The following is a 16,873-nucleotide window of genomic DNA, read 5'->3' on the forward strand; positions in this document are numbered from 1 at the left end:
GGCAGCAAATATATAGGATGAACAAGTCTAGAGATCTAAAGTAAAATGTGATGGCTATGGGTAATAAAATTGTATTGCTTTAAGTTATTGTTGTTCAATAAGTACATTTCAGTTGCTCTTGTCACCAAAACTATAACTATCTGAGATGATAGGTCTACTAGTCTGTTGCACTATACTAACCATTTACCATCTCTATATATCCCATAGCATCATGCTGGAGACCTCAAATATACACAAGAAAACTTGAGAAACAGAATACTCTCGGTTAATTTTTCAATGGCTATTTCATAATAATCTTTTGTACATACAGAGTTTTAGAAAACTTAATAATCAACAACCCAAACCAGCATAATATGCTATTTAAATTTTAAATAATATATTTATGACTTTGTTCTTGTAAAAGTAAACAGAGCATTTAATGGTACAAGATTATAATATCTTTGAACTGTTTGGCTTCATTCAAAAGTGTAATTGACCAGTTTTTCTAGTCTTAAAATTTAGGTAATAATCCTCTTCCTACCAATCTCTTCATTTCCATTTCGCAGATGAAATTAATAAATTATTCTTTATTTCCTGTCTTTAGCGTAAGCAGAACATCCAGGTTTTACTAAATATCTGTCTTATTTCATTGCAGAGGTGGTTATATGTTAATGGATTCTGTGCTGCACTTAGTTAAATCATTTTATATGTCATCTTTCAAAAAGAAGAGAGTTACATGAGTTTATTTTTATATGGCCCAGATGTATATGTTGTAATCTTATATTAACATTACAGGTAATTGGCCAAGTACATTACAATAATCTATTGTTGGGATCAGTGCCAGTCCTAAAGCTGTCACACATAAGGAAAGATTTCAGGAGCTCTCGACTCCAGGACCTTTAGTGGGCATGAAGCCAGGGCTTAAAAAACCAGTGTAAGGCTGAAGGAAGAGTGTTCATAAGCTGAACCGGCTGGGCAGAGACTCCCCAAAGTTCCTGGTCAAGAATCAGGAGCTGGCTGAGATCACACACACTGATGAAAGCAAGTCATGGAGATAACTGAGGAAGGTACAGTGGTAGAGCACATGTGCAAAGCCCTGGGTTGGATCCTAAGCACAGAAAGTAAAAGTACCTAGGAAAGAAGGCACATGATTTGGAAGCAAGCTGGGCTTGTAGACAGGTATGCAGAAATCAAAAGACTCACAGGGGACCACAGAGGAAACAAGGGAGAGTGGAGAATGGTGGCCGGTAAGATGCCAAGAAAGGTGACAAGTAGTGCAAAAAATGGGGAGGGGAGTGAGGGAACACCCTTTTGCTTCATCCAGAAACTTCTTTTGTGCTTTTTTACTAGGGCAGGAACCAACTGAACCAGTCAATCGAAGGGGTCAGTCATTAGTCAGAATTAGTCAGCAACTGCATGATTCTGTGTGAGAGGCACAGCAAAATTAAAGCCTATGAATATTTTCTGTTCCAGCTTCGTGTGGAATCTTCTACCACTAGATTGAACCTTTGGGCAAAGTACTGTATTATTGAAAGCCAATGTTAACAACAACGACAAAAAGAATATATTACTTATAATGAAGAAATATCAATCTAAATATACAGACACACATCATTTCCCCTTAAAGAGAGAAAACATATAAGGTAAACTTTGGTAGTCATGTCATGGTATATAGGGAAGAAAAAGAACACCTTTGATTATGGGTGGGGGGGGGGCATGCAAAAGCCCCCCAAGGGTAGCATAGGTGTTTCAGTGAGCTTCACCAGACAGATATGTACATAACATGTACATGCATACCCACAGAGAAGCAATAAAAAATAAACCCTTCTATGTTCTGAATTCTTAGTATAAATTCTACAAAAATTTACAAATTCTTATTTTTACTGAATGATTTTAGTAACTTAATGAAATACTCAACTTTTTTTCCACCTTGGAAGAGGGATAGGTAAATGATGTCTAAGATTCCCGTATTCCAATTCTATCCACTTTTAACCTCTCAAATGTAGGGGGGAAACCTACTATTTTGACGTCACAAAGTAACTTTGTGAATATCATAATGGTAAACTTACGTAACAGACACCAGAGTACCACTGGAACTTTATGATATTATGAAGAAGTGAACTCCATTACCAAAGTCAGGAGTGCAACTTGGAGTAAGAGGCAGAACGGCTGCAATATCCAGTGTCTTGATAATTAAAATGTTTCCTCTTCCTGCTTCTGGGCTTTTCCATGTCTCCTATTTGTCAGAGCTAATCCTGATAGAGAGTATCTAAGCTCTGTCTCAGAATTGATTTATTAGGGTTTATTGGACAAGGAATTTGCAGTAGATTCTAACGGGCCAGACTTAACAAGTTCTCTCTGACCAAGACTCAGCTCTAAGTCTATGCTTTTCCTCCTGTGTCTCTGAGAGATAAGAGGCTGACATCTCTGACTTTCCATTTTAAAAGTGATTAAGCAGTCATCATATATAGAAAAAAGCCCTCTTATTATTCAACAATAAAAGACAAATAACCCAATTTAAAATGGTCAAATGATTTGAATAGACATCTCTCTTAAAAATAAAAAAGATGTAGCCCATAAGCATATGAAAAGATTTTCAACATTAACAGTTATCAGAGAAAAGCAAATCAAATACACAGTGAGACACTACTTCATAGTTTTCTAGGATAATTAATCAAAGTTTGACAACAAGTGTCTGAGGATGCAGAGAATGGGCCCCTCACATACTGCGCGTGGGAATGTAAATGGTGCAGCATCTTTGAAAAACAGTTTGATAATTTCTTAAATGTTAAACATAGAGTTATCATATGGCCCAACAATTACATTCCTAGGTGTATACTTTTGTGACTTCCCAATTCTCTGACACCAATGCGTGTCCTATAATTCAATCCTGTTCTGAGACTGCACTCACTGCAAATTACAGTCACAAGTTCTGGGTCCCTAGGCTGCATGCCCTTCTGTCTGACTTGATTTCAAATTTGGGGCACCCCATTTCAGGTTCTGTATCTCCAGAATGACTCAGAACTCTAGAGAACACCTCACTTATATTTGCTGGTATATTATAGGGAACCCTATTCAGGAATAGCCAAGTGGAAGAGATGCATAGGGAAAAGTAAGGAAAAGAGTAGAACTTGGACTCCCCCTCAGAGTGTGCCACACTCATTGCCTCTGTGTTCTCACTCACTGAGAGCTCTCCAATTTTTTCCATTCCACCATTTTTATAGAACTCAATATCCAACTCCTTCTTCTCCTTAGGGGTCAGAGGTCAGAAGCTAAGAAGGCTGAAAGTTTCACATTTGGTCTTTCTGAACTCCCATTCTGAAGTTATGTGGGGGTCCCAACCAGTCACCTTAGCAGCATAAAATCAGACATTCTATCATTCAAGAAATCTCAAAGGTTTTTGAAAGCTCTGGGATAGGAACTAAGGACAAAACTAAATATGTTTGTTATACCACAATACTAAAAATAACTGAAAAAAATCTCTACACAAAAACTTGTACATGAATATTCTAGCAGCATTATTCATAACAGCCAGAGTGGAAGCAACCAAGCCTTTCAACTGCTGTGTAACAATGGAATATTACTTTATCATAAAGAGGAATGAAGTCCTGATACATGATATAAGGTTAGATGAGGTTTGAAAACATCATGCTAAGTGAAAGAAACCAGACACACAAGATACATATTGTATAATTCAATTTATATGAAATATCTAGATTAGGAAAATCCACAGAGGTAGAAAGTATGTTGGTAATTGCCGGGAGTTGAGGAGAGGATGTGTGGCGAGTGACTGTTAATGGGTATGAGGTTTCTTTTTGGGTGATGAAAATGTTCTAGAATTTGTGGTGCTGATTATACAATTCTGTGAGTAAATATATGAAACACTAATGAATTATATACTTTAAAAGGATGAAGTTTATGGAACGTGAGTTATCTCTCAAAACAAAAACAAAAAAATCAATGAGTGACCTGCTGTATCCACATAAGAGCCAGAAACCTTATACAGCTGTCAAGATGAAAGTGAGCAAAGTCATTTTTAGGATCTCTTCTGCACAAAGCTGGTAGTTATCCTGCTGAAAATACAGAATCTAGAATCAGACTCTTTAAAAGAAAAACTTGGATCTGGCACTTATTAGCTGTGACTTTGGGTGCCATGGTTTCTTAACCTCAGTTTTCTCATCTGTAATATGAGGATAATAATAGTACTTGCCTTATATAGTTGTAGGAATTCTATCTTTTAATGCATAGAAAGTCATTGGATCCATGCCTAGAATACTGTCATACTTTGAGTATAATAAATGGTGAAAGATTATTAAAGAAAACTTTGATAAATTCCTTATAAGTCTTACTTCCTTCTATAATATTCTCAAACTTAATGCTTTCCTCCATTAAATGAATTTTTGTTTAGTTTTCCAATGCTGATGTTCTGAAATATCTGTGGGTCTTAAGTATTTAATAAGATTTCTAGTCTTGAAATACTTTGAATGAATACTCTTCACTTGACTCCACTATAGAATGAAGATACCTGCATTCTTTGGTTCCTGTTCAAAAAGTAAGAGAAAGAAATCTATGAGTTGCAAATTGGAAAGAGAGGATGAATTCAGCTCTGCGTGTGCTAAGTGTGAGATCTGTGGAATATCCAAGTGGGGATACCACTGAGCTTTAGGTCTGGGGTTCAATGCAAAATGTTTAATAGCCAAATATGAGATCAGTTACAAAAAATGTGAAATCTTGACAATCTGAAATACATTTAGGCCTAGGATCAAGCTCTGTCTTCATCAGTAGTGTGATTCTAGGTAATCTCTCAGTGACTCTGAAATAATAATAGCAGTTTCTCAATATGTTATGCTAGAATCAAGTCAAATAATGAATGCAACACAAACAAGAATTGGGGATATTCACAGTTCCATTTTCTCTATGAATAAGCTTTAAAAATTCACATGAAAGATTTGTATGCCAATTTGCCAATTAATACTAATACTAATACTAATCACCCCCAAAGAAACGTCATACCCCTTAACAATTAATACCAACAGTTTAAGTAATATGTTTTATATCATAGCAGGAGCTTACTATTCATTTTAAACTTTTCCATACTTTAAAATATATAGTGATCAGAACAATCCAAAATCCATGTCTTAGACGAGGTGCAAATGTGCTATCTTTGAACTTTAAGGGAATGGTAGCCACATTCTGGGACCCTAGCTTATTGAGCTTATTGAAGTCAGCCTAAAAATTCAGTGTCTTATGTTCCATATAAGCTTCAACATTTCATATTTCTTGGTCCTTGAAATAGAAAGTGGAGAAATTTTTATTTAATACTGAATAATGTTTTAGTTTCACCAGTGGTGGATTCACTTCTGTAATGGCAAAAGGTAGCCAAAGAACACACTTCTTCATACTGCGTTGATTAGTGGCTGAAAGCTGTTTAGTATATTTTCTTGCTAAGTCTTGGCTGGATGATTGATGGTCAATAAAATCAACAACAAGTGCTTGTTAAAAGCACCATGGATTTATCAGACTGGAAAGAAGTCCAATTATACATTCGATTTTATGTGACTAATGCTCTTGGGATAACACTTGAAGGTGTGAAAGGGAGGATGGCAAAGCATAAGCAAAATTGTTTTATTGGTTTCATGAATTGCTCTGTGAAAACTGCATAAATGTCATCAGTAGTACCAAGTAACAGACTGTGTGTATTTGTGGTAAAATCGGTTGCTGGTTATTTGCACTGATAAAAGAAACTAAAACACAGATAATCAAAGAATATAGATTATATTATAGAGTCATTTCTATTTGTTTTTGAGACAGTTATACTTGAAGTTGAGCCTCTGTATGCTTGACTTTGCAAAATATTCCTCCCTACAAAATCATGAAGGTTATTATGAAGACCTGCTTTTAGTAGAAACTGCTTAATTCCCCATATTCACATTTATTCCTGTCTGCAAGCTGTTTTGTTCAGAGAACAGATAATCTCTTAGACTGATACACATGACAGGTCAGAACAGGGTTATCCTCTCTCAGGCTTTTCCTGAAACATGGAGAGATGAATATTTGGTGTCAAACTGTTAATTCTTTAAATGTAGGCTGCACGCAAAGTAATACTAGAGGGATGAACAAAAAATCTCAATAAAGCTGGATTATTGCTATCAGGCTACAAAGTTAGCTTCACCTGAATAAGTAAACGGTAGAGGAGAATTAACGATCTACATGTACTGGCTACTGGCAGAAGTTGGCTCTGCCAAACCAAAGAACCAAAGAACAATGTTTAACATTCTATTTCTAAAGCTAATTCCTTAAGGAACAATTTCTTCCTTGATCAGAGCTGTTAGTGAAAAACAGGCAGTTCTTGAAAACAGGCAGTCCATTTTTTTTGTGCTATAAAAGAATACCACAGACTGAGTAATTTAAAAACAAACAGAAATTTGTTTGGCTAACAGTTCTGGAGCCTGGAAAGTCCAAGGTTTGGGGTTGCATCTGGTGAGGACCTTCTGTTGCATCATAACATGATAGAAAGCATCAATGGGTGAGAGGGAGTGAGAAAAGGGGCCAAACTCATCCTTTTATCAGGAACCTAATCCTTCATTAATTGGCCCATTCCATCTATAATGGCATTAATCCATTCATGAGGGCAGAGTCATCATGACCTAATCTGCTTTTAAAGGTCCCACTGCTCAACACAATTGCACTGGGGATTAATTTTTCAACACAAGAACTTTAGGGGACACATTCAAACCACAGCAGCCAGGCATATAAAAAAATTATTTAGCACGTTCTTAAATCCATTCCTAAACAATAGCTTTCCTAGTTCACAAATTTCTTTTTTATATTTATGGTGAAAAGTGAGTCAGGTATTTTATTCATGAACTGGATTATGCATGTTTTCTTCAAGCCACATAAGCAAAGGTACAAGCAAACAACTGACAGTAAACATTGAAGAAATATGTGCTTACAGGTTAAAACATATTTTTGTATTTTAAAAAATGAGCTTATAAATGTTCTAGGTCTGCAGAAATAAAGACTTACAATGTTTATGTGCTACGTTTATTTCAAAAGTCCAGTGATTCTATTATGCTGTTTTTTTCTGCAAGTTTTAAGACGCATTGTTTGTTAAAAGAGCACAGTGATTCCATTGCTGCGCTAATAGACCCTTTTCCCTCCATGTGACTTAGATCTTTCAGGGAGTTAGGCTGGATCCCTCACAAGCTAATCCTGCTGAGGAGGATTAGCAGGAAACTTTGGAGAAAAACGACTTAATTTCTCAGCAATTTTTATACCTGAGAACAAAAGGACCCCAGCTATTTATGTCACTGTAATTTATAAGACCATCAAACAGTGCCTTATGGATCATATATTTCCAGGGATCATCAGGAAGTAGAGCAGAATAGTTAAATGCCTGAGCCCTGAAGTCACATACAGCCTGGATTCAAACTTTGGCTCTGCTACTTATAACTGACATGACTTTATAATCTTTTTGTGCCACAATTTTCTCATAGGAGAACTTATAACTTAGGGAGATTAAATGAGAAAATGTTGCTAAAGGCTTAGAACACACTGTCTGGCATGTAATAAATGCCCAATACATTTTAACAAAAAATATAAAATTAAAGTTTTCTAATTATTTAATGATAATTGTCAGGCTAATATATGAAACTTAAACTATTGGGTTATATTACTAATTTAATACTCTCTTTCTGGTGCTTTTCTTCATTAAATCAACCTTTACCTAACATCTACTAAGTGCAGAAATGGGGAGAACAAAGAAATAGTCCAACACATCAAGTGGTCCATTGGAAGATTTTATCATAAACATTTACCCTACAGTAGAGGACATTCAGTGTTAGAACACAGATATAGCAGTTGTGGGAAGCAGAAGGATAGAAGATAGGGCTAGAAAGATAGTCTGGGACTACATTGTGAAAAGGAATGGTACTGAGATAAATAGGTCTGTTTTAGAAATTCAGTTACAGCAGGAGTTGAAACCATGGAGATGAGTCTCTAAAGTCAGGCATGAGAAAGGAGGGAAAGTCAATGATGTTCATTTACTCAAGACTCGAAATTCAAGAAGAGTTATCTTGCCTTTTTTAGGTTAAAATGAATCAATCTAAATGAAAAAAAAAAAAAAAAAAAAAGTCCCTCTCCTCAGTTAAAAAAGTGTCTGCAATTAAACCCAGCTGAGGATGGGGAGGCTGCAGGTGTAACCCTGATAAGGTCAGGGTAGCACCAGGTTCCTGGTTGGCAGGCTGGTCTGCTAGAAGTCTGTCAATGCTGGCTTATCTGAGCTGATCTTGGCAAAATTAGATAGTCAGGGGATCTCAAGATCTGGTTTGAGAAAGATGGAGGGCAAGCCTGGAAGACAGGACAGCAGCACCCAGTGGGGAGCTGTAAGGCTAGATGGTATCTGGAGGGAGGAGGCAATTTAGGCAGATGGGATTGTGACTAGACCAACATACTCCACTTTAACACAATGGCAAAGCCAAGGGAAAACAACAGTGAGATGATATGATGACTTCTCTGAGGCAGATGCACAGAAAACAGAAAGACAACCAGAAAGTGAATATTTCTTGAGCCTTCCTGAGCCATTAGGGTTCAGGATGAAACTTCTGTGAGCACTCTCTCAGGAAGTGTTTTTGGGTTTGGGACAAATCACATATGATAGAGACAAACCCAAATCTGAGCATCTAGGTACACTGCTGGTGGCCATTTTATAGCTAACTCTTTTTCTAAGTTTGGAAATTGACCCCAACTGTCAAAATGAAAATATTAGTAAAGCCTGGAATATAAAAGGCAATGTGCTATTCATTTAGCTTTTATAAATTGCTGTGCTATGTTGTCATGGAGCCAACATTAGGAGTTTTAACTTTTTAATATCTTTTTATCAAACATATTTTAAAAAATAAGATTATTAACACAGTTTAATAAAAACTCAATTAAACCAGTTATTTGGAATCATGTATACAAAGCCTAAAAGCAGTAAAAAAAAATAGATCAGTTACTTTTTATTATATTATATTTGTACTCCTGAAATCTAAAATCATTTTTAAAGAGTAAATTATTTATAATAGAAAGAGAGGCAATTTGTATTCAGGTCCTTATATATAAATGCCATAAAATGAGGCTGTCTTATCTTCTACTTTTAATATTTAAAGAATAACAAATTTAACTTTAATATATGCCTTAGGAATTAACATAAGATTTAAGGATAGGCTTACTGTGGACATGTGTATGTAATTTTAGGGTATTCTATTCTGCCTAGACAGAAATGATAACAATTACCTCCTTACTAGCTTATTAACTAATCATTGCCTAGACTAGGGTTTCTCAAACATGTGTGCCACTCAAAAGGTGTTTCCAAAGTTGAATAAGTTTTGAAAATGCTAGGTTGAATCAAGTAGCTGGTTTGCTGCAGAATATATTGACATATGTTCTCTCTTATCCTCAGAGGATATATTCTAAGACCCCACCCCCCACACAGTGGATACCTAAAACTGTGTATAATATGCTTTATCATATGTATGATAAAGCATATTATACATCCAGATTTTGGATATATGTATCATATATATGCCTATATATATGATAAATATATATGATAAATATATATGATAAAGCTGAATTTGTAAATTAGGCACTATTAAAAATTAATAATAGAATAGTTACACTGTAATAAAAGTTATATGAATGCATGTGTCTCTCAAAACATTGTACTGTACTTACCCTTTTCTTCCCAATGAGACAAATTTAGGTGAATGATGTTGACATTGTGACACATTGGGCAACTACATAAGGGTTCCTTGAACATAAGCGCTGTGGTACCACAACATTAGATTTGTTAACTGGGATAGCTACTCAGTAATTAACAAGTAGGAAGCATATACAATGTGGAGAAAATAATGATTCACATTCTGGGCAAGACAGAGCAGGATGATAGCAAGATTTCGTAAGTTTTAAATATGCAAGCAATTTAAAACTTGAAAATCAGTTATTTCTAGAAAATTCCATTTAATATTTTTGGAGCATGATTGACATTGTGTAACTAAAAACACAGAAAATAAAATGATAGTTAAAGAGGACTACCATATACTATTATTATGATGTAAAAATGCACAAGGTGAACTAACAGGAATGTGTTTAGAAAGTCTCAAATTTATTCAACAATGGAAAATTTGTAAGAATAGTTTGAAAAAATCTAATTTGTAGAGTATAGGTTAAAATAAAATGAAAATGAGAGGTTTCATACACATATTCAGAGATTTCTTGACTTTGAAAACAGACAGAATTGATTATAGGCAGCAATTTGACTCCAGAACCTCCCTGTAAAGTCTATTTCCCTTAAAGGTACCATCACTACATTCATTGTGTAATTCAGAGTTAGTTTAAATAAATATTCCCTTAGGCCTCTTTTTAGATAACGTCACAATAAAAATAGTTTAAGAAATCAGCCAATAGGCCAGTTAAGGCTACCAGTGGTAAGTGGGCAGATAGCATTAAATACTATATGATTTCATTGAACCAAAACTGCCTTTCCATTTATATTTACAGCATCAGAATAACAATATCTAGAATTAATAGTAATTAGAATATTCATATACAAATGTTTACATGAGATCACTCATTGCTAGAATAAGTCTGAATTTCTCAGTTGAGAGTGATAGAAAACTAACACAAACCAGCTAAAGCAAAAAAGCGGGGACGGGGGCGTGGACTCAGTGATAAGAGTACAAAATTAGATGCTACTGTTATGATTCACTGAGATTTGAAGATTATTTGTTACTGCAGCATCACTTGTCCAAGCTGACTGATACAGAGTGTAAACTAAGATTCTGGCTTTCAAATTCTACTCTCCTGATACATATATTTTGGTTCATTTCTCACAAAAGCCTCTGACATCACCCAAGTGAATTTCTGTTCCTTAGAACCAATAGTACTTGATAAAACTGATTTAAAAATGATATTATTTAGAACCATTTTGTTCTTAAACATTTATCATGTAATAGCCTTCTATTCTCCTCCAGATTCCAAAGTTAAGTTTCAGGTTGAAAATCTCTAACCTGAAAATTAAAAACCTCAAATACTTCAAAATACAAAATTTTTTGAAAGTGGAAAATTCCACACCTGACCTTGTATTATGAGTCTCAGTCAAAACACCAGCAGCGCACTAAAAATATTGTATAAAATTCCCTTATTCACCCACGTGAATAAGGTATATATGAAACATAAATGAATTTCATGTTTAGATTTGGGTTCTATCTCTAAGATATCTTATTATGTATATGAGAATATTCCAAAGTTTAAAAAAAAAACCTTAAGCATTTTTGGTACTAAACATTTCAGATAAGGTATACTGAAACACAGATATGCATACATACTGAAAAGCCCATTAACTTATTTCAGGGAGGAAAGTACAATTTATTTACTGATGGGTATGTAAAATTTCTGCCTGTCCTTAATTCTTAGTATTTTAATAATAGATGACTGTGTAATTTTCTCTTATTTATGCAAAATGTGATTTGATATGATGTTCCAATTAATAGCATCTTTTCATATCATATACAGGAAAAAATTCAGCTACTTCAAACTGGATACAATATTTTTATTGGAGAATCTGAAAACAATGGAGTCATCAGTTATCATTTTAGCTTTGTTATGGAAAAACAAAATACCTTTGGGTACTATATCTTTGTGTAATATTCATTTTCCTTGAGTTTAATCAAATGAGTATTTTTCTCTGGACCCAGGACGATAAGACTAACCCTTTTAGGCCACCTTCAGAGCAGTTTTGGACTATAAACTTGTGCTCTGAAAGAAGCAAGCAAACCCCAATTAGGGATGAGATTTCTATGCAGTCCTTGTTGACCAGTGAAACACTGACTTCTGTTTTGCACTACAGTTCACAGTTGTACTAAACTGAAATTATAAATTATAAATATTTAAACTATTTTTTCCAAAATACTTTCACAAATACAGTTTTAACTCCTTTATATCCTTGTGGATGGGAGGTATGAGACTTGCTTAAAGTCTGGAGGAGTAAGTAGCAGTGTCACCTGTGGAATAAAGTCAGGATTTAGAAAGGTGAACTACTTGAAATTAAAAAGTAATAATAGATGTTCCATTTGCCTGTTTTTAAACATTTACAAAGTCATTTTTTGTATTGCAGGTTTTTTTTGTCAGCCTGAATTGAATAAAGGGCTACAGCAAGTAAAGTAAGTGAAAGGACTACTAAAAATTGCTACCAGATATAGCTTATCAGTCTACTTCTTGTATTAATATTTTTAATGGATTTTGAAGGTCATAAATGTATGAAATATATTTAATTTGGTTATCTGACAACTAATACATTTTAACTAATTGTTTTTGAAACTAATTAAAAATAAACTTCATTCATTTTATCTTTAATATGTAAGATGATGACTTATACTTGAGGGAATACATATTCACAACATTTTCTTTATCAGTAGAAATGGATGGCTAATATATTTGAATATTAATGAAAACTTTCAGGTCTCATAATAACTTCTACTGATAACTAATTCCCCAACTTTGGGAGAACTAAGTATAATTCTTTGCTTTTGTATGTTTTGTAGGGCATAGAAATTCTGACCCATAAGGTTTTGTGGGGACAGAGGTATTATTAACTAGAACATAGACTATATGAGAAAAGTGAGTATTAACACATTAACTACCTTTTAAGGAAATAAGGTTGGAGTAGATATGCTGTTCATCTAGTAGATGACAACTGAAAGTTAAAACCTGTCCTCCTTCTGCCTTATTTTTTCTAGGTAGTTTAATCATCTTGACACTGACTGAATAAAAACGATACCTACTTATTATGTTGAAATACATGTGTAAAAGATCAAAGAACAAATGGTCTTTTAGCCCTTGTCTCAAGGGTTTCAACATTTTTTAAAAATCCTGTCTCCAAATTTTAATCCAGTCAGGATCACAGTGTCTACTCACAACTTCCATTATCAATAAAACAAATGGTTTATTTAGGCTTGACATTAGGCTTGATAAAGATTTCAAGGTTCTTTTTGGTCTTAATGCATAAAGTATAGACTCTTCTTCATAGAAAAGTAATACAGTGGGTTGACCATCCTAATTAGCATATGGATTAACTCTTTGACAAGACAGGGTGATTAATTTCTTAGACCCTCTGTAGGGCATTTCAACATAGAATATAGTTAGCAGTCGAACAGTGAAATTGTAATATGAAGAACAAATTGGCTGTGAATTAAGATTTTGAAAACTTTCTAAATTAAATGTCATTAAGAAATATAAATTGAAGTGTTTTAAAAACAGTGGCATGTGCCAGTGGGGATCAAATCTGTGCCAAAATAAATTTTCATCAGTGCTAATATGATTCAATAGGTTACATGTGAGACTACAAATGACTGTAAACATGGATTACATTCAGTTGGGATACAGGGTTAAGAAACCTCCAATGATTGCTGGAAATGGTGATATTTGCTCCCAGATTTTTGCTGTGATTATTGTTCCAGCCCAGAGTTGACATCTCTCAAAGGCTATCTTTTCTAGTTTCCAAGAATGTGGGGAACTCTGCATGGGGCTACAGTGCAGGCCTGCACATCATCTTCACTGTCCTGCTTCTTCCTTGGTCATGCAACTTGGTGACTGATGTAAAGAAAACTCCCCTCTAATAATCCTGAGTCTCTGCCCTGTCCTCCACACCCCCAACTAAGTAGGTTATTTAAAAAGAAAAAGCCAATATAAGTACATCTTAGCAAAGTGGTTGCTTTTCTTCTAAGTGGTATGGGCATATTATTATAATCACCTCTTTTCTATGAAGCTTATTTTCCTGTATATGTGTGTGTGTGTGAACACAAAACTAATACAATCGTTAACATAAATAGCATGATTAGCACACCAGAGAGTAACAAGTACTACCAAGAAAAATAAGGCAGGAAGGGAATTATGGGGTTCTTGAGGAAGTGGCAAGCACTGTCATAGGAAGATCTCACTCTAATGGTGACTTGTGAGCAAAGATGAAAAGAAGGCAAATGAGTGAACCATCCAGACCTAGGTATTGGACACTTTCAAGGCTGGTGGATCACTGAATGTAAGGGCTTTAGGTTGGTAGGGCACCTGGCAATAGCTGAGGAACAGAAAAAGGCACAGTGTGGCTGATGCAAAGGGAATGAGTGTGAGGGACAAGGAAGTTGAGACTGAGACTGAAGATCAGGGTCTGCAGGTCCTGACAGACCATTCTAAGGACAGCCTGAGAAAAGCGGAGAGCCATCTGAGGATTGTGACTAGAGGAATGGTGTGACCTAGTATGTTGTTAAAGGCAGTCTTATTGTCTAGCCATAGTAAAGGCACCATCAAAAGAGTCCAGAGATAGAAATCTGTTAGGAGATGCCCCAAAGTTTGTACACACAACTACTGGAAGAGGAAAAGGTTTGAACCCTGGAGAAATGAAGTGTGGTGTTGGGAGGTGGGGGTTTCCGCTGGGAGATGCACCTGCCTGGCTTTCAGGCCACAACTGCAACTCTGGTCCTGTCACTCTAGCTTCAGATCCCCCTCGCAGAGCATCAGAGGTCTGGACCTGAGCACCGCGTTGCCATGGCGACCACAGTATTTCCTTTCCCGTCTCCAGCACTAGGCACTAGCTACCCCTCCCGGCTGGTGCACCCAGTCTGGCTCTGGGCGGCTCATCAATATTCCGCGGGCGACTTCTACCCGGCCCGCGCCGCGCCTCGAGGCGTCAGCGAATCCAGCAGCTACAGCCCCCAGGGTCCCCGCCACCCCACTGCCTCAAACTGCCTCCTCCCCCAAGGCTCTCAGCTCAACCTGCGCTGTAGCTTGCCTGGAGGCTTTCAGCACTGGAGGGGCTCTGTCTAGCTACGCAGCACTTTTCACATTCTGGCCACGGCCACAGGCTGCAGGCCCGCGACGGAGAGGGGGCGCCCTGCATCCAGCTCACAAGCAGCGCGCCTCGGGAGACCCACTCTAAGGCATCCCCGCAACTCTCTGGGGATATTCAACTTCCCTGTGTGCTGTATGATGTCCCCCGAGTCTCCTGCAATGCACCAGACCGGGAAGGCAGACATCGAAGGCACCTGCATTGCGCCCCCACTGGGACGCGCTGTGAGCAATAGAGGAAACGGTCTGCAGCAAAACTGGAAGATCCAAGGAGCGGGGAGCTAGGGGGTGGGTTCTCCTAGGGCTCACCTTGTGCAGTTTCCACATGGCCCCGAGAGCCTTGACTTCGTGGCTGGAGTGTTTGCCCTCTTCCAAGCACTGGTAGCACACGGGCATCTTGCACTGCACGCAGTACATGCTGTGGTTCTCTAGCTCATGGTCTGTGCAGGTGGAGACCTTTCGAGGGCTCAGTCGCCGACTCACGCGGCCCTGGGCCGGGGGTACCAGGCGGTGCTTGGCTAGCGGCCCCCGGGGCGGGTGGCAGCGCAGACGGCACGGATCGCAGTAGAAGACGTCGCACTGTTCGCACATGACGGTGGCCTCCTTGGGCACCTTCTCACAGAGCTGGCACTTGAGGGCCGCAGCTTTGCTCTGTTGGTAGCGGTCAATTACCCCTTCCAAGACGCGGTTCTTGGGGAAGCCGCGTAGACCCCGGTCATCTAGGATGAGGCTGCGGTGACACTGCGGGCAGGTGATACAGGAGTTGCGGGGCACCGGGGCCAGGGCCGGTGACAGGTGGGTGGGTGGTGGCGGCATAGCCGGGGGAAACACACGGACGCCGTTGGGGGACTTCTGACACGGGGTAGTCGGGGCGCTAGCGAAACCTCCGTAGGAGCCATAGCCGCTGTCCGCCTCGCTATATAGGCTCATCTTGTCCAGGTCCAGGTAGTCATAGTCGGAGACCCCAGAGCCGGAGGCCCGACGGCTCTGGGGGGACTCAGATTCCGGGGTCTGCACCAGGATGTTGCGGGCGCACGCCTGACATAGATTGTGAGAGCAGGGCAGGATGATGGGCTCCCGGTAGAAGGAGCCACACACGGGGCATTTTAACTCTTCTTCCATCTCTTCCATGGGGTCCTGGCTGGAAACGAGGCAGCAGCAGCTGCAGCAACGGGTTCCTCAGCTGGTGAGATGGCCGACGGGCCTGTCGTGTCCAGCACCTTGGCCAGCGGCGACAGCGGCGGCGACCGCGGTGGTGGTGGCGCCTTCCCGCGTCGCCTTGGCGCCGACTCCCTGCGATGCTCTAGCTCTGTGAGCCGCGGAGCCGCTGTGCCGCGCGCCAGCCCAGGACCGCCCCCAGCTGCCCTCCTAGTCCCGCCCCGCCTGTGAGTCAATGCTCATTGGACAGTGGGCGAGAGAGCAGGGCTATCATTGGCCAAATGCCCTGTCTATCTCCTCTCCTCCGCAGGCCACTGGGGGTTTGGTGGTGAACTGTGAGGGTGAGGGGAGTGTTCGCTCGCGGCTGCACGATCTCAGGAGGGGGCCGGAGTGCGGAGGCTAGGGACCGGGAAGGAGAAATTAGGCGGGATGACTCATCCCTCGCCCTGCTTCCTTCAGACCTCCGGTGCAGTCGCCCAGGAGCAGGGGGGCGTGAGAAACCCCTCCCGCCGCGAGTGAGCCTCTTGCTAAGAGGCGTTTGGCTTCCAGCTCAGATCCCGGCGCCGACCCACCAGGGGCAAGTGCTGCGCAGAGCGGAGGACACCCCTTTTTCCGCTGCTGGCAGCCTGAGTGGGCGCCTCTCCAAGCCTGGGTTTCCACGGGGCTTTTTGGCTTTAAGCCCGCTCCGAGAAGCCACAGAACCCCTCATTCCGGGAGCCTGGTGGCGCAGCTGTGAGCCAGGGCAGGAGTCTCCTAGCTTCTTTCTCCCTCAATCCCTAGTCTCCATAAGGAGAGGTTTAACTAGGTACCCAGTGTTCTTGGGGGAACATCAGCATCAGTTTAGATCTATGCCCGT

At 39.1% G+C, this 16,873-nt stretch overlaps 1 protein-coding gene across 4 annotated transcripts in view; it reads right to left on the reverse strand.

Annotated features, from left to right (window-relative positions):
• Positions 1 to 16,174, reverse strand: part of Trim9 (tripartite motif containing 9) — a 100,870-nt gene extending 84,696 nt beyond the window's left edge. For 3 of the 4 annotated variants that reach the window (XM_058584527.1, XM_046461388.2, XM_058584525.1), the window contains exon 1: positions 15,169 to 16,172. In XM_058584527.1, coding sequence (XP_058440510.1) covers positions 15,169 to 15,990 — 822 coding nt within the window. In that variant the 5' untranslated portion in view covers positions 15,991 to 16,172. Of the gene's footprint in view, positions 1 to 15,168 lie in introns of all 4 variants that reach the window. The other variant, XM_058584526.1, reaches the window with a different exon arrangement.
• Positions 16,175 to 16,873: the final 699 nt, after the last annotated feature.

The sequence above is a fragment of the Marmota monax genome, unplaced genomic scaffold (assembly GCF_021218885.2).
Source record: "Marmota monax isolate L192 unplaced genomic scaffold, Marmota_monax_Labrador192_F-V1.1 WCK01_AAM20220418_F8-fsc00001, whole genome shotgun sequence".
In the NCBI taxonomy this organism is placed as follows: Eukaryota; Metazoa; Chordata; class Mammalia; order Rodentia; family Sciuridae; genus Marmota; species Marmota monax.